Source organism: Pygoscelis adeliae, unplaced genomic scaffold (assembly GCF_000699105.1).
Source record: "Pygoscelis adeliae isolate BGI_AS28 unplaced genomic scaffold, ASM69910v1 Scaffold263, whole genome shotgun sequence".
Taxonomy (NCBI): Eukaryota; Metazoa; Chordata; class Aves; order Sphenisciformes; family Spheniscidae; genus Pygoscelis; species Pygoscelis adeliae.
The window spans coordinates 1,435,831-1,462,123 of NW_008824552.1; the positions used below are offsets into that span (position 1 = coordinate 1,435,831).

Below are 26,293 nucleotides of genomic sequence, written 5' to 3' on the forward strand. Positions count from 1 at the left end.
CAGGAGGCTTCCAAAGTCCATTGCCCAAGCCTGAGAAGGGGAAAGAGGAAGTTTAGCTTTCACCTTGAAGGGCAGACTGAAAGGGCAGCAGTGTCAGCCTGTTGAAGTCAGCCAGCACTGATGGACCACTTCCACGGCTCATAGGCCAGCCCCAGCCCAACAGACAACAGGTTAAACCCTTACTTGTTACGAAAAGAGCCCATGTGAACTTTACTGCAGTGTGTGCTATTTCTGGAGCACTTTGCACCTCCAGAGGTGGAAGGCTAGGGGGCTCCGACAGGAGCCGGAAGGATTTCCTCAGCTGAGGACCAGGGATGCAGTCCAGCTCTTTGAGTGCTAGGCAGGAACAAAACCCAAAGTCATTTGCTGAAAGGAGCAATAGGACATGAACTTCCTGAATCTGCTCAGTAAAGGAGGTCCATGGGTGTAGGCCGCCTTAGCTCCTTATACACCAACAGGCAAAACTCCACCCTAAAACCGCAAAGATTTGCTTACCCTATCCTGGGTGTCCCATGCAGAGACACGGATTAGCGTGCGTCTGCTTTTGACCAGACAGACCAGGTTTTTTCCCCATAAAAGCCAAGGCGCAGCTGCAATCGCACAAACAATTGCTGTAACATGAACCCAGCCACGTGCCACTGCAACACCAAAGAGACCAAAGCAACCCACTATTTTTGCCCAAGTTTATTTCTAGAAATTTGTACAAAAATTGATACTCTGTAATACAATAGTCTATCAAATATGACAGATGAACGTTTGTCTTTAGAGGCAAGATTCCAGGAATGTGAAGTACCGTCCTCTTGCGTGGAAGAAAGGCACATTTTGGAGCTCAAAATACACTCAACCATTGAAAAGGCAGGTCAGACATGCAAGTAGTGCAATGTTTCAGGTTTATATGTATAAACACGTTGTACTCTGAAGAAATCTCACTACAAGCAGTGTTAACATCCACGTAAACATTTTATAAACACTTTAAAGAGTCACTCACTTTAGATCCTACGCGCGAAAAGGCTACTCCTTTACATTCACTGGACAGAATATTTAAAAGCCATCTTTGGGCAGAAGTTACTCCTAGCTTTCCCCAAATGCTTTTGGGATCCAGAACACTTCCATGAATAGTCCCACTGCATTTACCCCTACAGGCTACCCTAAGGGTCTGCAACACCGGGGCCACATGATTGCACCATCCCACCGCTCCTAGAACTTGTCCTTGGAGTTTTGTGGCTATGAAGGAGTCCCATATTTCCAGCTACGTGCCTCTGTGCAAGCAGCACCTGGGACAGACCTGCTTCTAAAATGACATTCAGAATACAAGCGGTGAAGTTACAGCCACCAAAGTATCCACCACACTGTATGGATCCAGGTCCACCAGACTCACAGCCCTTCGTTTCCCGCGCTGCATGCAGTAGGAGCCACACCAGGGGATTTGGCAGCCTGCTTGTCCTTTCAGAAAGGGTTTTTCCAAAGCAGAAATGCCCTTCTGCTACATAAGCATGTCTCAACATGCCTCTTGTGCAACACTCCTGTAATACTGCCATCCCAGTCAAATCAACCTGCTGCTTTTCTGACTGAAAACCAGATGGATCCTACTCTCCCAAAATAGCTTGTGCTAGTGGGTACAGTAGCTGTAGGAATGCTTCTAATCCATCGCTGTCAATCCAACACCATTATATAGCAGATTACAAAGGCAATCATTTCCCCCATCCAAATCCTCGCAGCAATGGGGAGTTGTGCTTTTTTGGATAGAAGGATGTTTGTAATGGGATTTATCCAATGTAAAGCCTTTTTTTTATTTTTAAAAGTGGTCTAGCAACACTTTAAACACTTTCTTTGAAAGACACATACACCCACACATGCTTTCAAGTACACGATGACAGCTTGGACTGCTGGAGAAGATGTGTTGATTCTGAGAGAAGGAGGTGCTGCTGAGCCAGTCCCTTCAGTTGACTTCCAAGACCTCAGTCTCTGGCAGGCCGAATTTGCTCTTATACTTGTCAAAGAGTTTGATCAGGGAGTCCACATATATGCTGTGGTAGAAGTCCACTTCCCTCTGGGACGGGTTATCGATTTTGGGGATGGTGATGGGCTCCCCAACTGATAAAAAGAGGGAAAGATCCACATGTTAGGTTGAATGCTCCTGTACAGCCTGGAGATTTGTCCTCCATGGCCACAACTGTGGTAGTTCGGCATGTCCACCCTGGCATAGCACAGCTTGCCATTATAGCAGAGGTTTGCCCGATTCCTCCCAGTTTTGCTAAGGTCTGAGGCATGCACAGCTGTCCCACCACCAGGACCCTCATCACATCTGCAGTGATACCCAGATCCATTTTAGCCACACAAATGCCAGCAGTGCAGAGCCTCTACTGTGCAAGGTGGTTGGAAAGTCCCACTTGCTTCTGTTTACAGCGGAGGGGTAAATCCCTCCTCAACTAACAAAATCAAGACTAAAAGCTGCAGTCCTTGTCTATTCCCCTATACACACTGCAAAAGCAAAGAAGCACTTTTTTCTCTCCCTCAAAGCCGCGCTGCTTTGGGTTGGAAGACTCAAAGGCTAATTTTAGGGTTGGCTTTAAGATTCAGCTATCAGACAGCATCGCACTGCCAGTCCTAGGAGTGGGGGGGGGCAGGCTGCTTCCAACTTTAGCCATCTAAGACCAGAGAAGGCAGCAGCTACAGCTTTTTTTCCTCTCAATAGAGCTCACTTGCAAAACTGGCTGGCAGTAGAGCATGATGGGAGGCTTGTAGCCCATGGAAACTATTCTAGCTCATTCTCAGCTGTCCTGGAAGGTTTTATATAGAAGGGAAAAGAGTTTTATGGCCAAGAGACCAAGACCAAGCTAGAGTAGGGGTATGGCATAGATTCAAGTATGCTACTACCTAGTGAAGCACCTAGCATGTTTATACTAAGGCCTTACCAACAGTAGTGATGGGCTTGGAGTAAGGTAACAACCCCCAGGTGTTGGAGGAGAAGAGGCCACGGCCATGAAAGATGCATGGAGCGAAGCCAATGTGCTTCTGAAACTTCTTCTGAACCCATCTTCCCCAGGAACCCTCCTCGAAGATCACCTGCTTGTACACTTCATTCTCCCCAAAGGAGTAGACAGGAACCAAGTCCGCACTAGAAAGAGGGAAAGATGTTAGGACCCTGCACCCCTGGTCTGCAGTCAATACCACAGCACCACACCTACTGCCATGTACTCTTTCAGGCTTCACATTTGCAGATTTTATTGGCCAGAGCTTTGTTTGCAGCGCAAGGCACTGACATAAGTCAGCCAGACTTGACATGATATAGTAGATATACTTTTCAAGGCATGCCAGAGAATTATACTGGCAATGGGCCCATGAAACACTACCCAGTCAGGCATTGAATATGCTTCCATATATTCTCATCTCTGATTTTTGATGGGCATCCCATTTCGGAAACATGGGATCCCTGGAGATCACAGGGGCTGCATAGGTGACGCCCCATGCAGGTTACTGACACCTGCCTCTCCTTGTCCTGGAAGCCTCCTGCTGGTCTAGGCATCTTCCTACGCCTGTCCCCTGCTTCAGGGGCAGAATCAGAGGTCTTTTCCAACCTTAATGATTCTATAAGATCATCAAGTCCAACCGCCAACCCAACACCACCATGCCCACTAAACCATGTCCCTCAGCACCTCATCTACATGTCTTTTAAATACCTCCAGGGATGGGGACTCAACCACTTCCCTGGGCAGCCTGTTCCAATCTTTAACCACTCTTTCAGTAAAGACATTTTTCCTCACGTCCAATCTAAACCTCCCCTGGCACAACTTGAGGCCGTTTCCTCTTGTCCTATCGCTTGTTACTTGGGAGAAGAGACCGACCCCCACCTCGCTACAACCTCCTTTCAGGTGGTTGTAGAGAGCGATGAGGTCTCCCCTCAGCCTCCTTTTCTCCAGGCTAAACAACCCCAGCTCCCTCAGCCGCTCCTCAGCAGACTTGTTCTCCAGACCCCTCACCAGCCTCGTTGCCCTTCTCTGGACACGCTCCAGCACCTCGATGTCCTTCTTGTAGTGAGGGGCCCAAAACTGAACACAGTATTCGAGGGGCGGCCTCACCAGTGCCGAGTACAGGGGCACCATCACTTCCCTGAAGTGATCCCTAGAAGCCAGAGGACAGGCTCATGTGTCTGATGCTCTGGGCATACATCCACACAACGCAGCAAGACGGCAGAAAGGAGAATCCATCCAAGACATCAGCTGCTTCAGGGGATAAGAGCACCTTTCATATGCTAGCAGTACTGCTCTAGCATTGAGGTCACCTCTTACCCGTGCCGTAGAGCCAGTTTCACAAATCCTTTCCGGTTTTTCAGTGTCACAGAGTTCTTCCCTGGGGTGCAGTTCAGGGACTCCGCTGCCCCTCCGACCACGATGATGATGGCATTGCCACTGCCGTTCTTGGACAAGATGTAGTCTATGCTGTCACGGTTCACAGGACATATACCTGCATATCCAAGAGACAGACATAAGCATCAAGCTGCAAGTCTAAGATGATCCTGAAGACACCAGCCATACTTGTAGCAAAAAGTTTGTGCCTTGATTGCAAGGTGAGTTGTCCAACTTCCCTGTGGTCATAGAGGGTTGGGTATCTTATCAGGCAACCCGTTCCTCAGCTAAACAAGCACGTAATAGACCTGGACAGCACTAGACTTGGTCACAGACAAATTCCACCAACACCATCTCTCAAAAAGTTGCCTTAACACGAAAGACTTCAGCAAGGATTTTCTTCTGTTCTTAGTGGTGCCAAAGGCAATTGTTTAAGACATCCTCCCTCCAAGTAAAGGTTGCAGTAGGAGATGGTTTATCCTTAGGGGAGAAGCAAAGCAATTGTGTTATTTTGATGCATGAGAGTCTAAATTTGACCAATTCCTCAGCAAAACCAGGTAGTGGAATAGGTCTTCCTTTAGAAGGCTAGTTTAGTGCTGAAAACTGAATAAATCGGCAAGCCTTCCAGAAGCAGATCTATTATGGATTAATTTAAAAAAATAGTTTTTCTGAACTAACGTCTCAAGCTCTTGCATGGTGAGAGTGCAATCCTTTGCTCTCCTGGGAAGGAATAGATGTATGGGACAGAGTGCTTAGGTAAGTCCATACTCTGAGATGAGTGTCTGGGAAGGTCTTTCTCTCTACCCCGCACTGGAAGGGGCAGGACTGTACTACCAGTCACAGCACTCCAGCTTTACAAAGCAATCCCTGCTCTAAAGCATCAGGCCCCACTCCAGGGATCTTACCATTCAGCTCAATGAAAGAGGCACCTTTTAATTTCTACTCTATTGCTCTAAAAAATGCAAAGAAGTTTGATCCTCTGCTCCTGAAACTCATGCTTTTATCCTACAGTTATTGTTGGAGCTTGCTCACACCTCACATTTTTGGCCAGGATAAGCCGAGAAGTGAGATGCCATCATTTACATTCCCATCCACACGTCTGAGCTGTGCTGGGTATTTAAGGTCATTGCACTAGGAAGGGCAGTATTACACAATTTAATTTTAGAAGCTGATTCTGCACATCTCATGGTAGTCCTCACTTAAACCAAGAACTAAATGATGAATGGGTCCCACAGGATTATACAGGGCAAGTCTGCAAGCGGGCATCAAGGTCACCACCTTATCCCAGCTCCAGACCACAGGGGAGCAGACCTCACTTGAGACAGATCAGCTGGATTTGAAGATGAAAAACTCATTTCTTTCAGCACAGCTATGTCTCTCCCTGACCGTGTTTCCTTTGAAAGGCTCAGGCTATGCTTGCTGCTCCGTAGGACAGACAGAAGCCTTCGTGCTTCTCCCATTCTCCACACCAAGGCTCACTCACTATGACTACACAGCCCTGGCTAAGAGGGCAGCACAGATTCATGTTCAGCCATTTAACACTTGTTAGCAGAAGATTACTACTGCCCACAGCACTGAAATCCTTCCTCCAGAAAATGCAACAAGACATGCAGACAAGTGGCAATCGCTGAGTTGTGTTCTTTAGCACATTTACACAGTATATAGGATTTTCTGGCCATCTCCTCATGCCTTAGAGGATCCCTGCTGTAGCTCTAGTCTCTAGTCGGCTATGAAACATTGTTATATGCAACAGTTGGTTCTAAACCAACTAAGTATGTGTACTGGTACAGTAATATTTGTTAGGATTTCACTTGAAATGGTTCATCCACAAAACAAAGGATTGAGGGAACTATCAGGGGGCGTCATTCCAAGTGATGTTAAAGCCTTTGCAGTGATACCTTAAGTTCCACTATAGGAAAGTGAAGACAAATTATGGCTTTCAGAAAGTTAACTTTGTCCGAGAGCTCACACCTATAGTCTTGCTTAAATCCTAAGTACAGAGGAAGCAGAACTTCCCACTGATTTACCTGTAATGCTCAGGGATAGCCAAGCCAGCCCTTCAGCAATGACCTTGCTAACGTCTACTCCCACCTTCCTTCCAAAAAGAGGGAAGCAGCTCTGGCTGGCTCCAAGATTTATCTACCAGTCATCTTGAGCAGACTGAACATGTTTTTTTAAAATATAGAGAGGCTGATGCTGCGTGCATCAGCCTCTGATGGGAGGCTGGTGCACTTAAGCAACACATGAACTAAGTTTACAGACACGATAGACTGGAAAACCGATCCCAACTTCTCGTGTACTGCTGTCTTGTGGAATTCCCAAATTATGGGAATTATGGACTCCACACAGCAACTTCCATCTGGTGCAAGAAGACAGAAACCAGCTTGAAATACTGCCCTTCCTAGGCAGGGACAAACCCCTTTTCTGCACTGGATCCAGTTAAGTTTTCCTCTCGCTCACCAAATTAAGGCAGTAATCTTGGAAACAGTCAAACCTAGCGAGTCAGAGCCAAGTACAGCTACTCCTATCCTCCCCAGCCATGAGTCAAGATTCAGCCAAAATACTATATTGATACCTGTTTTAAAGTCATTTATTGGTGAATCTGTGCCAGGAACAGCAAACAGGGTACTGGACTGTCCAATTCATGGTCTTTAAACATTACTCCCTCATCTCTACCTAACCAACGGGCATCCTCACCCTGAAAAGGAAGCTCAGGCCGTGCAAAAATACTGTTTCTCGAGGCTGTCAACACTGCTTCCTCTGCCCAGTCATAACCTACAAGCCCTCCATCATTAAAATACTGGAATCCATTAGAACAGACCTATTAATGTCATTCAGCAAACTTATATCACTGCCTATTCCCTGTGACCCATCTTTTCAGGGAAGGGGCTCTTCTGAATAGCTGAAACCACACAATACCCCAGACTCTTTACTCCTGGCAGGAACCTAAAAATGTGGTTGGGTGAAGAGGGCATCTGTCATCACCGTAAGACCTAGATGCGTGGCAGCTCATGTGGTAATGAGCCCAGGAGCAGAGCTAGCCATGGTATTCACATTTCAAAGGCTAATGAATACTTTATATTTTCAGTTAGCATGACTTCATCTACCGGTACCTCCTAATGATAGCTAGGACAACTTGCTCCCGTGTCTCCATCTTCCTCACCCACAACTACAGATGCCAGATATCTTTACTATGCCTTTGGACAAGAGTATCCTTGAGTTAAGGATGAATGCAGAGGAGCAGCAGTCTCCGCAGCCCAAGCTAGTCACATTTATTCACAGCTTCTTCCTGACAACTATGACAGCAATGTTTGTGTGATGCTACCAGAGACGTAGTTACGTGAGCTTCTCCCACATCTTTTCACTTGAAAGAGGGGAAGACAGCTCAGAGGCAACAGCATGAGTAGGAGGAACAAAGTGCTCTTGCACTTACCGCCAGACATTAAGTAGTCCCTCAAAATGGGCATCCTGAAGTTCCCAGCCAGGGTAGCAAGGTATGGTCGGATCCCAGGGAACTTCTGGCTGACGCCCGTGGCCTCTGTGCTGAAGTTGCAAAAGGCACCCAAGCCCATGATGCCATGTGGATGGTACCCAAAAATGTAATTCCTGGTGGTCAGCAGATTGTGGGTTTTAACCAGCTAGGAAAGAAAAGAGTGAGCTCACATGAAGACAGATCTTTTCAGGTAATAAGAAAAAAAAATGAAGAAAAGAAGTCAAAGTCCCCAGGTTTTGTCTCTCTTCCCACTAGGGAGAACAGCCTAAGAGCTGGAGTATGGGCTATCCTGGATTCAGAGGCTGCGGTAAGAGCAGGCACTTAGACTTCAGTTCCCCAAGCAGAGGGAGCCCAATAAACAGGCTGATCTTAGACACAAGACGACTGCCAGCCAAGCAGGAATAGGATTTGGGTCGCCGTAGCCTGTGCCCTTTGTTTCTCTACTCCTCCCAAAGGCGTTCTTGCAAGCCTCTTGCCCAAACCAACCAAGTTCTTCATGGCCCTGTAGCCACAGCTACGCCTCCTTCCAGGCCCTCTCTCAGCACATTAGTGGCTCACGTCCCAGTATGAGGAGGGAGAAAAAAAAAAATAAAAATCAGTGTCCCATAACAGAAGCAAGTTTGCTTAATACCTGAAAAAAGGCCCAAGCACTTAATATGCCTGCTGGCCGCCATCCAAGAGGGAAAATGTGCAGAAGGGTGGCTTACACTGGAAACTATCCCTCCTTTCAAGAGGTTTTGCTCTCGCCTACACGCCAAAGGGCCAATAAGACACCTCAAGCCATCCACAGCAGTGCTCCAATTTCTGCAGGACGTGCTCCAGGAACCGTGATCGTATTGGGTTGGGGTTGTGCAATATTCCCAACCATTTACTCATCTGTTTGCACAGCATGGACACTCCAAAGCTGTCTTAGCCATGCACAGCACAACCCATGCCCTGGTACCACTACTGCCAGCGGATTTTCTTGATGCTGTAAGTAGCAGCAGTGTCCCATGCATCAGAGCATCTTCCCCTGGCAGTACACAAGCGGTCGGAGTAAGCATACAACAGGACTGCTGCATCACCCTACAGAAGCAGAGATCAGTTTTAATTTTTCAGGCCTCAATGGCACGAGTTTTTGCTGACTGCAACACCCCAGCAGCTCTCAGACCGGGACATGACCTACAAGCCCCAGTTGCACCTTCAGCATGAGGTGTTAAACAGCTGCACCCCATCCCTCAAACTGTATATGCAAAGGTCACTCTGTCAGCTCCTATAGGAAAAAGCGCACGTTTCCAAGACGTCACACCAGCATTACATACCCCGCCGTCTTGGCCAAGAAGTGCTTTGGCAGTAAGCGAGCGAGTCCGTTTTGTTGAATCATGCTACAGGGAGCTGAAGTGCCATTGCGACACACTGAAGCAGCGTGCCCAGAAATTCGATTCCCTCCTCCCCACGTTCCCACCACTGTCCCTGGATGAGTCTACAGCACTTGTGCTATTTAAGACAGCAGCTGCAATACACACATGACACAGCAGTGGGTTAAGCAAGTTGATTACCCCTCTCCACGCTTTCCTCTAGCTTTGAGGTCACGTAGGGCTCCGGGAAGCATGTGCAGATGCTTGTCGTTGCAGCAGCTCTGTAGAGCCCCATGGCCTGTGTCACACTGAGTCATCCTTTCTCCCCTTCCCTTTCTTGCCCAATTAGTAGATGACTTTGCTTTGACTCCCCAGGGTGGGAGGGCTGTCCCTTGACCAATTAGGACAAACAGGGCTCCCAGACTACAGACTGGAAACCACTCTCCAGGAAAGACTGGAGGGGGAAAAAAAAAAACAATGATGTGGTAAGCCACCCCTCCATCTGTCAGCTCTTGCTCAGTTGTAGGAGATACTCGAGGCTTGGTGGCTACAGGCACACGTGGCTTGGTTGGACCAGTGGCAGACACTCCTCCTTAGAGCTCTTGTCAGAGCAGGGTGGTGGTTTCCAGGCTCCAGGCCTCATCCTTCACCTGCACCAAGCATAGCTGCTTTAAAAGGAAGCCGGTTGAAACAGAGGGTTTGTCCTTGGCGCTCTGGAGCATGAGGCATTTGTGAGCTGAGCTTGGCAGAGCCACGCATCTGCTCTCATACAGAAAACATGCTGTTCTCCTGCTGCCAGCCGTGGCAAGCACCCTGCTCCAGCCCCTCCACCACGTGCAAGGACACCCAGTTCCCAGTGGAGCCCGTTGCTTGCATACCTTGCACGAGCCCCAGCCAAGCTGCGGCCTTATCGCTCTGTGTTTGCTTTCCAAGACCTCCTGTTATGGAGGCATAGGGTTGGTGATACCCACCACGCTCACCCACACCACTTGCACAAGTAGTGCAGGCGCAAGGCAAGGGGTATGCAGGGAACCAACTCACCCGCGCACCCCGCCCACGGCAAGGCAGGAGGGGAATATCTGAGCAGCACTGGAGACTCATTGAGAATCAGATGCTCACAACGGGGATTTACAGGTCTGAGAGTCAGCCCAGTATTCATATATATGTGCTTTTCCCCAGTTTGTGCCATGCAGGCTGCCACTGCCCTCCACTCGTTGTCCCACAACGGATGGGTTCACAGAAAGTGAACATGTCTTCCTCCACCCGAGTCAAGCCAGGGCAACCAAAGACTGCCAGGTATCAGAGAGGTTTGTGCACTTATCTGCAAGTGGTGCAGGTCTTAGATCTGCTAATGCATAAACTCAGCCCAGGGTCTGGCCTGCCAACACCAAAGGCAGAGCCTTCATGTCTCCCTACATTTAATCTAGAAGCAGGAGTTTTTGAAGTGCTGTAATCACTTATTTCTAGTCTCAAGCAAGACTGAAGCTTTCCTTAGGAGGCTGATCACTCACTACTAGTTTTCTTGCACCTTTCCCCTTGACAAGCAAATACTGAGCTGCTGGGCTGCCTTATCAGGTTGGCCTAAGGAATTGCTGTAGCTGTCATTTGACAACGCTTTTGCAACTCTGTTCTGAACCTCCAACAGGTTTTTCCTTTTGCCTTCAGGGTCTTCTCCAGTCCCACACAGCCCTCAGCTCCTTGAAGCCTCGGTGCTCCCATGATGAGACAGGGGCAGCGTGTCCTTGCTGCATCCCAGCTGGATGATTGCAGTGCTGGGCCCGAAGCTGGACCTTCACCCCACTGCACGAACACGCCTGTTTCCCAGCTGCTGTCTGAGACCAAACCTGTTTCAGCGGGAGCAAAGGTCCACCCATCTGCTCTAGCAATAACAGAGACTTCTTTAAACAGATCTAAGGCTGCCTACAGAAGCAATAAAGCAGTGCAATTATAGTAAAAACTAGCGTTAACATTTCAGTGCCAGATACGCCCAAAGAACAGCATCGCCAATTTTATTTGTAGGAACAGAATGAGTAAGTAGCGCATTCAAGTGTGGAGAAAGGGGACTGCAGAGACACTGCTGCTCAGCACCAGGAGCCAGCAAAGAGCAGGGTGAAAATGAGTGGTCTAGGTGGGTGCTCAGCCTACCTGCAAGCTGAGCAGCACGGTGACCACAGAGGCATGTGGAAAGCAGAAAGTTAGAGCTCATCCTGCAGGATCCCAGCAGCAGGAGTGAGCGTATAAGCTTGCAAAACAACTGAACAATTGCAATTAGTAGCATCACACCCAGAGGCGCAATGGAAGAAATTATCTCACCTTCCCAGCAATGCAGGCCAGGACCTGAAGACCCCTCTAGGCTCTCAGTATTGCCACTACACTACATCACACATAGGAAGCAAAAGCCTCCATTTCCATTCTGTAAGTCATCTACAACAACAACTAAGAAGCAGCTTTTCCAGGAAGCCAGCCAAGCCACACAGCGCAAGACAAACACTGCAAAAAAAGTCACTGTCTTGCAACAGCCCCTGCTCTGGCCCACGGCTGACACTCCCATCTCAGCAGGAGACCGAGAACATCTCACAGCACACACCTGAAATGCTCACTCCTTGACAAAGGTGAGCCAAAGGTCTGCAAGCCCTTGCTATCTGAAGTGCTATTGCCTATGGAGATAAGCAGTAGCTGTGCTCGCATGCTCAGGTGATGGCTTCTTTACCTAAACAAGACTTTAGATTGTGGCACTCCCCACGTGACATCCTCAGATCAGGAGGATGTGCTCGGGAGGCTGCTGGGACCTTGCCTGCCTTTGGAGCAGCAGGGTCGAGTCCAGCCAGGCACACAGCACCATGCTCACACCTGCAAGAGCTCAGGCCTTGCCTGGCAGTTCAGCACCAGGATTTAGCTCACTGGAAGCTTCCTCAGCTGCTTCATGCACTCTTAGCTTAAAGCACTATTTGCGAGGCCAGCCACTAAGTGGTAACCTTAAGCTTCTAGTGCCCTAAAATAGCTTATTACTGTCAGAGCAGCTGCATGAAGCCCCAGTGAACGTGGACAACCTCTGCTCATGCTGAGGAATTGAACCAGATCCAGGCTGGTTCCCAAATCCACCTGGTATTACAAAACATGACCTGGTATCTCTAGATACAGGTACAATAGTCCTACTGGTGTTTCAGGATGGGAGGCACTGCTGGTGGAGACCAAGCCTAATCATAAATATCAGAGCAGAGCCTGCTTCTCATGCAGCTCCTCTTGATAAGGCAAGCCTGATGCCAGCAGGTAGAGCTGTGGAGGGATGCAGCAGATCCACAAGTTCTAACGTACAGCTTTGTCAGAGGTCGATACTGGTGGCGTTTCAGTCTGGCCAGATCCAGCCTGCATCCTCAAGATCGAGCTCACACCAGCTTGGTACGAGGAAACCCTGGCCTTCAGATCTGCAGCCACTGAGGACAGCATACTAAGAGGCCTCCCCTCCAAAGTCTTGAGCGCTACAACTGTCACACACTGGGAGTTGGCTCCCTAATCCTGGGGAGGTGGCCTTACGATTTTGGGGAAAAAAAAAATCTGCAAAACTGCTTCCTATTTATTGCCTGGAATAGGAGTAAAACCTGAGCTAATATCCTAATGCAGGTGGTACCTATGGTGCTATGCATGCAGCTAGCACAGCTCTAGGTGCAGTTTGCAAAAACTGAGTTTAGCTTTACAAGTGTCACTGGTGAGATTGTCACTGCTGTGATCTGCCTTTGCAGTGCTCAGTGGACACACGGCACAGGATGAGGTGCAGCAGGTGACCACCCCAACAAACCACAAGCCAGGGAGACAAACCGACCTCTGCTAAGCCTTTACACGGACAGTTCAGGATCCAGTCAAGGTGAATTTTGCAGACAGAAGATTTAAACAAGTGGCCATCTCTCGACCAGTCTCCCTCTTGACTGGAGACAGGTAGATAGCTTATCCAAGGAGTTCCCGTCCTCTTTAGCAAGTTCCAGCCCAAGCTGTTCTGGTGGTTGGCACCTCTCCTTACAAGAGATAACATTTATGCCCATAACTGCAGACAACCACCTCTAGCACCTCACAGCACCATGATCCCTGTAGCAGCTTTTAACAAACACGCAGCCAGCTGGCTGTTCCCCCATAGCAGGTGCAGGAGTTACCCCACAGCTGTCAACTCTCATCTGCTGCCCTTTGCGTACCATTTACCAGTGGGCTCTGTAAACCTTGCACAGCTCTACCCCCTCAGTGACAAAGGAATTACAGCCGTAAGGGGTTCTCACAAATGGACTGCGGGAGCTAGCAAGTATTTACCTAGAACAGCAGAGATGTTCAGTTTATCTACCCGATCTTGTCTCTAAACCTACTTGAACAAACCACCTGTTTGACAAGCTTCTAATATCTACAGTAGATCTGACCCACATGGCCGGTGCGGAGCATGTTTCCATGAAGACAGGGAAAGGAGAGGTGAAACAAGGGGACCAGCCATTACTGGTGACCCTCTTGAATCAAGTCCCCAGGAGAAACTAGCCCATTTTAGCCTTCAGCAATATCAAGAAGGCAGGGTTTATTGCAGTACTGAGGACTTGGTACTAGAGGACAACCTATCTGAGACCCTTCAACACTAGAGCATGCTCTGTTCTCCATTAGCTACGAGTCCTGGGTTGACCACCCACTTGCAGCCTGTGCAGTTGTAGTGTATTTTTCCATGTACACCTACATTTGCCAAGAATTACCTGTTAACAGCAGCAAGAATGTGGCAGGAGGGTTCACCAGCAGCATGTTCAGGCACCCGGAGAGTTCGAGTGACTTTGCAAAGGAGGAATCCAGTCTACGCCACTTTGGCTTCCTACTGGAATTGGATTCCCTACTGCCTTCTGAGGCTGGACTATCTTAGGGCAGGGTGGCTCATCAAAAGCCATGGCAAGCTCCCTGCCTTTTGCTAAGGCTGAATAAAACTTGCCAACAGCCTTACATAATAGTCCTTTCAGCTGCGTGTCCTTCCAGAGAGGATCGAGTTCCCTCCTTGCTGAATTTGGCCCCTGCTCCCTTCCAAGTCCTTCAGCTAATTCTGCAGTCCCCAGAGCAGACTGGCAGCCCTGTCCTCTGTCTGCAAGACATCTGAACTAGCAGGGAAAATACAAACAGAAGGTGCGCAAGTTAAAAGCTGGAGAACTGGAGCTATTCCCACTGCTGGAAACCCCCCTTCCCCAAAGCAGGTAGACTTCAGAGCTGATTTCACTGCTCCCTGTGAGGTGGTAGGACTTTTGGTGCACAGAGTTCGCAGCTAAATACACTGCTGCCCTAGGGCATAACTGGAAAACAGACCAAAACTGAGCTAGATTTACAAGAGGGGAACAGAGGTAGGGCTCGGCACAACACAGGACTGCTGCAGCACAGAAGAGAAGTTGGAGAGATGAACAGGGAGCCTTACTGCTACAGGGCAGATTGCCTCAAGAAATCCGGTCATAAGACCATCAGAAGCAGCAGCTTCTACAAATCATGATACCATCACTGGTGATGCATTTCAGATTTTATAACCACAGCTGCTCCAAACAGTAGAAGGCAATGGTAAGTAAGCCATACCCTGCTTACGGTTCAGTGTCATGGATAGACTAGTGCAGGTACAACATCATTTCCACAGCAGTTATTACAAGTCAGTCAGTCTAAAACAGTTAAGTCCCAATGCATAGAGTTAAACTGTTACTTACTCTTATTGGAAAATAATCCCTGAAGTACCTCCATATAGCCCAGTTTCTCACCCATTGAGATCTTCTTCCACCTGAAGAGAAAAAAAAATGATCATGTTTTTAAAGCTCTTTCCACATGGGTGCCCACCAAGAAGCCTAGAGGACTCCAGATAGCTTGTTGTCTCACTAGAGGAATCAACAATTTCATTCCTCTAAGTGGGACACCTGCATCTTTCACTAAGATCAGGTGAAACCATCCATGCTCAGCACTTCAGGGTACTTCAAGCTAATTAAGGCCTGACTACAAATTCAGGGTAGGATCCGACTTGATAATCTGTTGTAGTAGGGCAATGGACAATTCAAGCTAGAAACAGCTCGATGTTAACCTCAGATTCATCCTTTGGGAAAGGCCAAGATCCTGGATGATTTCAGTGGTCTTGAAGCAATGGAGAATTGCGCTAATCTGGCTGCGAAAGGAGTTGCCATCAAAGCTCTTTGCCATTGCTGTAGCGGGTTCTCAGAGCTGGTTTCTACAGGGTGTTCTCTGAAATAAGGTTTTCTGCTTTATTCGCAGCAACACTGACTCCAAAGGGGAGCCACATCTTAATAGTCACGCCATAATCTGAACCTTATGAGAGCTGGAGAGGACAGCAAGATCTCGAATCTTTACGTAGATCTTTCTGACCTACAGGAAGAGCCTAAGCCTTATAAATATGTTGCTAAAAGCCAGCAATGGCATGATATTAGTGAATGTTATCTTGTATTACCCTCAGCATCAATAAAACCTGCAGTCACTGCTTCTGCCGAGGGCTGACATTTGTGTGCTTCACTGAATAATGCTTTCGGTCAGTGATTCAGCCAAGTCCCACTAAGAAGGGAAGTCACCCATTATAAGGAAGTGCTTTGTTGTCCAAATATGAGGACAGAGACACTTAAACAGCAAGGATCTATGCTGCAATATTTACCTTTCTTTGGTGTATTCCAGTCAAATACCAGCCAGGCTAAATATAGAGCAGCAATCGCCCAGCAATCTGTGCACAGTATGTACATGAGGATTAAAGTGCAAGCAACACCTGGATAGGTCCAAGAAAGAGAAGAAAACAAGGTTGCATCAGGTTTTGGTCTGCATTTACACTTGCATTAAGAGCCCCTTGCCTTTTGACCCTTCTATACTGAAGTCTTAGTCTCAATCTGATGTCATTAATCCTCGATCAAATCGGATTTAGCTAAAAACCCCTTATGTAGGACTGAAACAGCTTCCTCCAAAGCTACCTGCTTTGAAGTACCTCAACCTCCCCCTTCATGGTTTCTCCAGGTCTCTCTTCTGCAATATCTCCAGGTAGGGCAGCTGCCTCACCAGGCAAGAGCAAGACTTCATGAGCATCAAGATTTCTTTGTGGCCCACACCAAGGGGGTTTCTTCCACAGCTACACAAGTCTTCCACTCATTACACCAGCTTTACGCCAGCCATCCCACCAGGGTGCCAGAGGTCCCACCCACAAATGATGTTGCCGTTTTAGCACAAACTAAACTGGGAAGGAACAGAGAGACCTGCTTGACTGACTGAAATCAGCATCTTTCTCCAGTTTAATTATCAACAATATTATGGAGCAGAGCAGCCTGAGGCTTCACATTCCCGTCAAACGCCAGAGGGACGGGATGCCATCCAGAGGGACCTGGACGGGCTCGAGAAGTGGGCCCGTGTGAACCTCATGAGGTTGAACAAGGCCAAGTGCAAGATCCTGCACCTGGGTCAGGGCAACCCCCGGTATCAATACAGGCTGGGGGATGAAGGGATGGAGAGCAGCCCTGCTGAGAAGGACTTGGGGGCACTGGTGGGTGAAAAGCTGGACATGAGCCGGCAATGTGCGCTCGCAGCCCAGAAGGCCAGTCGTATCCTGGGCTGCATCCAAAGCAGCGTGGCCAGCAGGTCGAGGGAGGGGATTCTGCCCCTCTCCTCTGCTCTGGTGAGACCCCCCCTGGAGCACTGCGTCCAGCTCTGGGGTCCTCAGCATGAGAAAGACACGGACCTGTTGGAGCAGGTCCAGAGGAGGGTCACGAAAATGATCAGGGGGATGGAACACCTCTGCTATGGAGAAAGGCTGAGAGAGTTGGGGTTGTTCAGCCTGGAGAAGAGAAGGCTTTGGGGAGACCTTATTGCAGCCTGTCAGTACTTAAAGGGGGCTGATAAGAAAGATGGGGACAGACTTTTTAGCAGGGCCTGTTGCGACAGGCCAAGGGGGAATGGCTTTAAACTAAAGGGGGTAGATTCAGACTAGATCTAAGGAAGAAATGTTTTACGCTGAGGGTGGTGAAGCCCTGGCCCAGGTTGCCCAGAGAGGTGGTGGATGCCCCATCCCTGGAGACATTCCAGGTCAGGTTGGACGGGGCTGTGAGCAACCTGCTCTAGTTGAAGATGTCCCTGCCCACGGCAGGGGGGTTGGACTAGGTGACCTTTAAAGGTCCCTTCCAACCCAAGCCATTCTGTGATTCACATAACAGAAGCACCCAGAGACAAACAGTCTTTGCTGTTTTACTGGTGTAACACAAACACTTCTTGCCCATCTCTGGTACCTCTTGGAAGGAGAGCAAGCCAAGAGGAAGGCACTCCTGTTGCAATCAATTGCATCAGTTACCAATTGCTTCTAAGAAATTTCTTCTCTGTGGACATTCCCATGAGTAAGTCAGGCGAGACATTTCCAATTGCTTCGGTCTTATTTGTATGGGAGACACAGACATGAGCTAAACACCAGTAGGTCTTTCCGTAGCTCCTATGTTTTTCTAGAGCCAGGTAAAGTCATTTATTGCCAAAATATCAAAGTGTGCAAGTGTGCTTTATAGTATCCACACACCCCAGGAACTGCCCTGCTGCAGTGCACATCCAGTAATTAATGCTTATGTAAAATTAACATTTTTGCATTAACATCTTCCAGAATGAAGAAAAAAAGCTTTGCTTTTGGCCAAAAGGTGTTACTTACCCATGATAAGGAAAGTGAGAACCCATTGCAGCACAGAGATGATCTGGAGTTGTTTCTCTACTTTGGATTTAGATAGCCAGAACAAATCCTGCAGAGCAGAAAGAATGCTCGATCCTGTGCCTAAGGAAAAAAAAAATTGAAATAAAGTTACATTTGCACACTGAGCAAAGATTTTCCTTTCAAAGAAATGGTTTTAAATCAATGTTCATGCAGTTTGTTTTTACAGCAAGGCTTGTCAAAGGCTAATACTTCCCATGGAGTTTCAGCATCCCTGAAGGGGAAGGGTTGCTATCTGCAAACGTCCAGCTGTTTGGGGGATGCTGGAGGGGATTGATGGGTAAACGTCAGTTCCCACCTAAGCAAGCCTCTATTCACTTGACCATAAAAGTGCAGAGGACATTAACACGTGGTCCTAACACACCCCCCCGGCTTCAAGCTGCCGGTTCCTGGAAGTGGTGTTTGATAACAGGGAAACCCATGAGCTCGACGTAAGGTGAAGATGAGCTGTCCCCAACCGCAGGCAAGCACACGCCAGGCCGCGGTCTGCACTGCTGCTCATCCACCCTTCACCGGGTCACCTTGCACAGCTCCCGGGTGCGTGTCCAAGGAAAGCTCTGCACTCCGGCCTTACGCAGCACGGCCTGAGGGCTGGTTGAGCAACACCTCAACCCACCACCCCAGGGATCCACAGCTCCAAGGGTAAGGAAAACCACCACAGTGTTTCTAAGTAATAAATGAGGAAGGAAGGAGTTGAAAGCCACCCTTAGAAGCTTAAGCTATTCAAGTGGGGAGAGACCCAAGTAAAATACTGAAGTGAAAGGCTTGATTTCTGTATGAGGAACCACTCACTGCAGCATTTGCTGATATGCTCCACAACCTCAAGAAAGAAGCACTTGCAAGTGCATTTTCCATCACTTCTCTTCATTGCTTTATTTCACAAGCACCATAACAACTGGCTAAAATGCAAATCAAGCTGCTGGCCTATGAACAAACTGGGAGGTGTGTTTACATATTCCCTTTTCTGTTTAAGGATCAGCCTGTTATTAGAAGGGATGCGATGCTGCTAAGCAGCTATTATTGAATGAGGTCAGTCCTTGCTGTTGCTGGCAAGGCGTGACACTGCTAATGGTGATACCATTGCAAGTGCTCACGCTTAGTCGAATGAAAATCTGATGGAGAAGAGCCTCTTCTCTAGATATAGGCAGGTACTAGAGTTTTGGTTGTTTCCACAAAGCAGGTTTCACTAATGCGTCCTTTAAATATGCAAAGCACCTTTGCAGTCTTTACTAGCTCTTGCCCTTGCTGATAGTCTAGGCAATAGGATTAACGCACAGCAGCTGCACCTGCAGAACTGTTTATTAGTTTTGCAGCTTCTTTGCTGCCCCCCTTTAAATGCCATTTAATGTTAAGCTGGTGCATGGTCCCTAGGACTGACAGCTACACGCCTTCCTGAGCATCTCTGCTAGTGAAGGACATCAGCCAGGAGCCACACCAGACCCTGCAGCCTAAATCTAGAGCCAGCCCACCCAGCCTAGACCCTTGGCTCTGCTTAGTCTATGTTGAATGAACAATCCTCGCAATGGGTTGGGCATTAACTACTCCAAGCAGAACAAGTTTTGGTCAAGGATAGATCATGATAGATCACAGCCCATCCAAAGCAGCGTGGCCAGCAGGTCGAGGGAGGGGATTCTGCCCCTCTGCTCTGCTCTGGTGAGACCCCCCTGGAGCACTGCGTCCAGCTCTGGGGTCCTCAGCATGAGAAAGACACGGACCTGTTGGAGCGGGTCCAGAGGAGGGTCACAAAAATGATCAGGGGGCTGGAACAGCTCTGCTATGGAGAAAGGCTGAGAGAGTTGGGGTTGTTCAGCCTAGAGAAGAGAAGGCTCCGGGGAGACCTTATTGCAGCCTGTCAGTACTTAAAGGGGGCTGATAAAAAAGATGGGGACAGACTTTTTAGCAGGGCCTGTTGTGACAGGACAAGGGGGAATGGCTTTAAACTAAAGGGGGGTAGATTTAGACTAGATCTAAGGAAGAAATGTTTTACGCTGAGGGTGGTGAAGCACTGGCCCAGGTTGCCCAGAGAGGTGGTGGATGCCCCATCCCTGGAAACATTCCAGGTCAGGTTGGACAGGGCTCTGAGCAACCTGATCTAGTTGAAGATGTCCCTGCCCACGGCAGGGGGGTTGGACTCGATGAGCTTTACAGGTCCCTTCCAACCCAAACCATTCTGTGATTCTATGTCACTGCAACTGCCGGTAAACTGAAACCTACAGCCCTAATCCAGTGTGAAGCAGCAGCTCAAGTTGAAGGCAGGTCTTTACAGGATAACATAGTACTTGCTGAATTCACTCTTAATACTGTAAGCATCTCTCCAGTTTCTGAGATGAGACAGGGCAACATGCTGATGAGTTAAACCACCACTGATTTGCAACACTGGAGTACCTAAGCAGGAAGAGTCAGAAATCCCGTGCTGCAGCTCTTCACATTTGACAGTAAATGCCCGAATTTGGAGTGAGTGATAAACTCCACCCCATTTTTTAAAGCCTCTGAATCACCTGACCAAGGGTAAGAGAAGTCCGTCCTTCCGGGGCCACAGCCTAGGGGCAGCCTCTACTGCAGCTCTAGGAACTTGCTGTCCCAAAAACCTGGTTTACAAAATTGCACGTGGACAGACCTCATGTGGCCTGAGAACTGCTAGATACTAGTTTAAAGGAAGCTTTTAGCAATAGTGGTGTCACTGGCCGTATCTCTATGCCCTCAAAATAAGCCAAAAGTCTTAGAGATTATTTGTGATCCATAATAGAAGTCCAGCCCCATGTAATTTATCCTTCCAGCACCTGTAGTTACACTAGAAAAACATCTTTGGATTGATGAATCCAACACTCCAGCCTTGGATCAGCTAAATCCCCAACCTCTTCCCCAAAGAGAACAACTGTTTAACCCTCCAGATGAGAATTTGTACTTCAGCATTTTCTAGATGCTTTAACAAATCGTAGGCATTGCTAGCCCTGTAAATAGACCAGTATTGGGTAGCATGAGTCAACCTGTCAACTTGTTTCCCGAACTGCTTTAAGCTTTTTTTGTGGCAACGTTCAACTCTTGCAGACAGAGCGCGGGCCCAGGTTTGGCAGGCAGCTCTGAGCAGGCAGCTGAGCACCTGCCCTTGGACAAGTGGTGTCCTGGGTCAGTTATTTGCTGAAAGCAAAAACATCCTTCACAGCGATCAAGATCCCCAACACCCGAAAAGCCAGTAGTTGCCACAGGCTGAATAATCTTAACATTTAATTCCCAGTTAAGGACACAAAAGAAGTCCGGTGGCAATGGAAAGGACTGTGGGAAAGGGCAGAGGTGTCACCTGGCAAGTGCATCTGCCCGTGCATGGTCTTACCTTTGCACCAACAACCTGCACACTCCAGACAGAGCCAGAGCATCAACTGCAGGCTGGGCAATTACAGATTTTAGTGCAGAGACAGCTATTTCCAGCCAGTCCTGAGCTTGCTGTTCATCACGTCAGACTATTCAACCCTCCATGCAAGCCTTGCCTCCTTTCTCCTTCAGCTGTAGTAGCCAGGAGGCATTTTTGGGAAGACCCTCCATGCTCTGGAGAACCAGGCCAGTTACTGGTGACAGAGCAGAAGGGCTTTGACAAGTCAACAGAAATGCTTTTTTGGGGGGACTCAGCCACAACAGAATAACCCGACACTGATACTGGGTTCAGTTCTTTAAAGAAAACCCTTCCTTTTAAGGGCCCACACCAAGCATCCTTCACGTATTAAAAACCCAAAGGAGAATTAAGCATAGGAAAGGCAATTTCTCTAACTTTCAGGGAATACGTTAGCCTAATAGCCAAGTTTAATAAGGCCCATTAGACATACCTATAAACTTTGAGGCGAAGGATACTGCACACCCCAGCCTTTGGTACCCACTTGTATCAGTCTTTTCTCAACGAAATATTTTGAATCCTGGAGAAACACAGACCTCCTTCTACTGCTGAAGACAGTTGCTTGTCACGTGCTGGCCACCCAGCGCAGCCCCTGGAGTGTTTTCCAGTTGCTCGGTTTTCCGGGGCACCTGTTCCAGAACTGGACAGCCTGGCTGTTTGGGGTCACAGCCTTCGCAACCCATGTCTACACAGTAGAGATCTTAGCGACAGCTTTCCTGGTCTCAGATGAGATCCTGAGCCCCTCAGCTTACACTGCAGCTCATGCCCTGGAGTATTGATGCAGGGATACCGCCTGCACTAAGCCACGCGTGGCTCTCAAGGATGCAACATCGCCAAGACAAAGAGGGACTTCTCCAGGAGACCTCACTGCTGCTCAGTGACAGCGGCCATCTGCAGCCTTCCAAGGAAGCTCAGTGACATTAGCCAGCTGTCCCCCAACCGGTGATGGGCTTAGTACACTATTTTAATTCCAGCAGCCATCAGAGTCAAGCGCAAGAGATGCTACCGAGGAGATCCTGTGATCAATGAAGGGTTTGACCAAGCATCTGACTCATGCCTGCAACACAGACTCAGCTAGGGACAGCATCTGGTGCGCTTCCAGCACAGTTAATTTCAGATAAAGTGCTCAAACACCATGATTTACCTAGGCAGGGAGGCAGACCCAAAGGTCCCAGAAGAGGAAGGAAACGGGACTTCACATTTGGACACCAGAAAACCCAATCCGCAGCACTTAATTAAAAAGCAGTCAAATAAATTAGCTGAGAGGAAGCACAAGTGTTACAGACAGTTAAAAATACACTGAAAGCTTGTTAAAGCCAAGCTTCATCCGCTACCTTTTCGAGACAATTAGCGTATTAATTCTTGGCCAAGAATTATACTGCATCACGCAGCTTATTTAGATGAAAACCGAATTAGATGTAGTATAGCTAAGCCCCTCCAAAGCATAAGGTGCAAATGGACCTTTTGAGCTACGTATTTGGCAGAGAAGCTGACGCTGGCGGCATAACGAAACTAGATTAAACAGACCAATACTAGGATACTTGTGAGGACCCAGCCTCCCATCCAAGAGCAGGAGTCCGCACGGCAAGCTGCTACATTAAATGTGACATCTGTAAAACCCCTTGAGCAACCCAAGTTATCCTGTGCCTAGCTTTACTCACATGCCCCAGCTGGAGTGCACAAGCTCTCTCCACTTCCAGCTTTGTTGTTAGTGGTACTAGACAGCGGATCATTTGTTAGAGAATAACTAATTACCAGCGTGGGGTATAGTTATCCTGCCCCGTACACAGCTGTATAGCAGGTTGCTCATGCCCCAGGAGACTACCTAATAATCCCGTCTTATCTGCAGTAAAGAATGCCTATGACTGGAGGTCAACAACATAGTTAACAGGGACGTGGGACAACAACATTTATTTCAGCCCCCTTAGAAAGGAGCTGGGATTCTGCTTAGCAAATAAACAAATTTGTTATGACATTTATCTTGCGGTAGATCTGCATTTACTCGCAGCACTGAACTTGGCCTTCGGTCTCAACAGTCACAGCTGTATGTGGGTTAAAGAGAGGTAACCATGAGGGTAGACCCAGCCGTCCTTGACCAGTCAACAATTTTAGATTTAAGTCAGCAAGACTTAATAGTTCTAGGGGAACCATCTTACTATATCTCATCGGTGTGCCCAGGGGAGGAGTGTAGGAGCTCTAAAAGAAGGGCTCAGTCATAAGCAAGTCCAGACCACACCTCCCAGGCAGTTTTGTCAAGAGGAGACACTACAACACAGCTAGCAGTGATGCCGTACTCCCAACACGGGAGCCCCCAGGTCCCCCGCAAAGCAGAAGTGAGGTCTGCCAAACCTCAGCTGCAGCATAATATTAACTCCAAGGTAAAGCCGAGTGAAATCATCTTCCTCACCCCAAACTATTCTACAGTTTTGTCGCACGTTGCGGAAGTTCGATATTGCCTAAAGCTTTTCACCACAGTCCAGCCAAAACAAAGGAGAGAAGTAGCTTCTGTAAGATGAAACGAGATGAGAAAAGAGACTTCAAAGGACAGCCCTTAAATGCTCTGGCCACACCAGCATCCTTCCGCAGGAGCGTGGAGCACCTCCTTGCTGCTCTGCCAAACACAAGGAGGAGAGCGCCTGGACAGCCTATAGCCGAAGCGGGTCAGGTCAAGATGAAGAGACAACAACCCCTCCTACCCAACCAAAGTGTCTCACAGCATCATCCCATCCTAGGCATTGGTCCAAGGTCTGCTCTGATTTTTGCAATACTGGGTTGGTGTCCAAGAAAGTTCCCCTGCATACGCACAGGGATGGATAGAGAGGCAGATGCCTGCACCTTTTTTTTTTCTTTCTTGTTTTCAAATAGGATCAGACTTTCAGCCAAATTCAGCCAAATTCACATGCACTGGGACAAAGCCAGACGCCAGGCAAACAAGACGACTGGAGACTAAAGGACAGTATGAGCCATTCAGACCCTCACCCCACAACAGTCAGCCCTTTGCACAGGCAAAGACTGTGGACCCTCTAGAAAAGTCTAGTGGGTTTGTTCTAAATATCCCATGTAGTGGGGGAAGTTATCTAACATGACCAAGCAGCACGTGAGGTCCCGTGCATGACCCGCTGCACCACATCGCCTCTGCCCATCTTTGATCTGCAGGGTCCCACGCCATCATCCCCAAAGCCCAGACCAAGTCGGAGCTCCTCTGGCAGGCACCCGGCTTTTGCCTTGAACAGGCAGGCTCTGAAGCTGGTCCTGCATTTTGTTACCCGTGACAGGCTACGGAACTGGCAAGGGGTTGCGTTGGTGGATGCTGCAGTCGCCAAGGCAACATCTCCCGTCTCCCTGGGCAGAAGCACATGAAGAAATGAGTAAGGAAGCACAAATATCACTGCAGGACCCCCACGAGGTGCCTCAGAGGAAAACTGACCTGAGGAGAGTTAAGACAGCTTTCCATCGCTAAGCAGGATTATCTAGAGATGAGGCCAATCACTGTCCCTAAACCACACTCCATTTTGAATTATGCACGTGTCCTAGATCCATTATTAACATGCCAGCACCAACAAGGTGGCCACTGAGGTCTCGGGTCAGCCCTACATATTTTATAGGTCTCCTGAATGATTTATTCTCTGTACTTGGCTTACAGTTAACTCTCAATTTAATAGTTCACATGCTGTTAATTTAAATGACCTCTCTCAACTCAAAACATCGCTTGGCATCTTGCTAGTTGTACAAACAAGCTAATTTACTTTAAGGACCAGAGCTGAGCATGGGAAACGCACGCAGATCTCTTCCCCAATTGGTTCACAACCGATCCTACAGATCCATCCAGTATCGGCAGGTGCCACATCTTTCTGACAGAGATGAGCACCAGCAGCTCTACATGCAGGACTGGGCAGGACACTGTGCGAAAGCAAGAGCTTAGGGGTTAATTCACCAGGTTCAGGTCCTCTTAGCTCTGCTAAAGATTTGCTTAATCAACAAGCCATTTCACAGGTCGCTTCATCCCAGGAGGAATTATCAGTTTGCTTTTTCAGGGCAGAAGGCCTTTTGCAACACAGACAGAGCGATCACTCAAGGACCCTCCACAAGGCACAGGGTAAATTGTGGTCCAAGTGCATTTTCCTGCCAAACCCCTACTGTTCGCAAGTCCTGACACTTCTCTAGACAAGCACCCTTGCAGGAAGGCTCTACCAAGCAAATATTTAGACTTGTTGAATTTATTCCTGCGAGATCCCTAGAGCGGGTTTTACAAGCACGCAAGGGAGCTTGCAGTTTGGGATTTCCCATATTGTCTCTCCAACATCTTTAACCTACATGTTTCAGCCTGCAGCAGGAAGCTTTCAGTGTCTGCAGCAGCTCTGCCCATGATGGGTGTCAGCCACAGACACCCAACCTGCTCCTCTCGCCGAGGAAGTGACTTACCAGCGCAGAAGGTTGTAAAAGCAAACTCTTTGCTGTACTTCCTAACATAAAACCTTGCTTTCGCACTGAATCTTCAGCTTCCCATTACGAAGCAACAATAAATAGCAATGCTTTTTTTCCTTCCCCTGTTGATGGAGGTGGGGGGAAACGCAATATTACAAAACAGGGCTGCAAACAGTGAATTTTACCAGTCACGCAGTGTTAATAAAACTATTATACTTTCCTTCCTACCATCACAAGAGGGGGAGTGGTGGGGGGGAGGGGAAGGCTCATTTTTAAGCAAATGCCACCCCCACCCCCATTTTGCCAGGGTGCAAACTTTCTTAGACAAACCAGAGCCGTTTGCAACAGCTTCAGGAAAGCAGCCGGACCCTCCAAGCTCGCTAAAAAGCAAAACCTTGCACGGAGAGCTCTAATCCTCACCCCTGAGAAAAGCTGCGGCCAGCCTCCCCGCCATTGCGTATTGCTTTTCCCCGTCCTTCCCCCTCTTAAACAATCACTCCTGCAGGCAGGAAGAAAAAGGGGAACGTAATAAATGAAGCTGAGCGTTTCGGTGCTGCTTCCACCCCACCCTGCACCTTGTACCGCCGGGATGCTGCTCCC

The 26,293-nt window shown here is 48.4% G+C and overlaps 1 protein-coding gene across 1 annotated transcript; it reads right to left on the minus strand.

The window, feature by feature from the left end:
• Positions 1-670: 670 nt before the first annotated feature.
• On the minus strand, positions 671-26,147 carry DGAT2 (diacylglycerol O-acyltransferase 2). Its single transcript, XM_009321955.1, has 9 exons — positions 26,114-26,147; positions 25,086-25,168; positions 17,827-17,986; positions 15,814-15,921; positions 14,870-14,940; positions 7,780-7,984; positions 4,290-4,464; positions 2,916-3,118; positions 671-2,094 (listed from the first exon to the last, which is right to left on the minus strand). The coding sequence occupies exons 1-9, from the start codon at positions 26,145-26,147 to the stop codon at positions 1,940-1,942; spliced, it is 1,194 nt and encodes a 397-aa protein (XP_009320230.1). The 3' UTR covers positions 671-1,939.
• Positions 26,148-26,293: the final 146 nt, after the last annotated feature.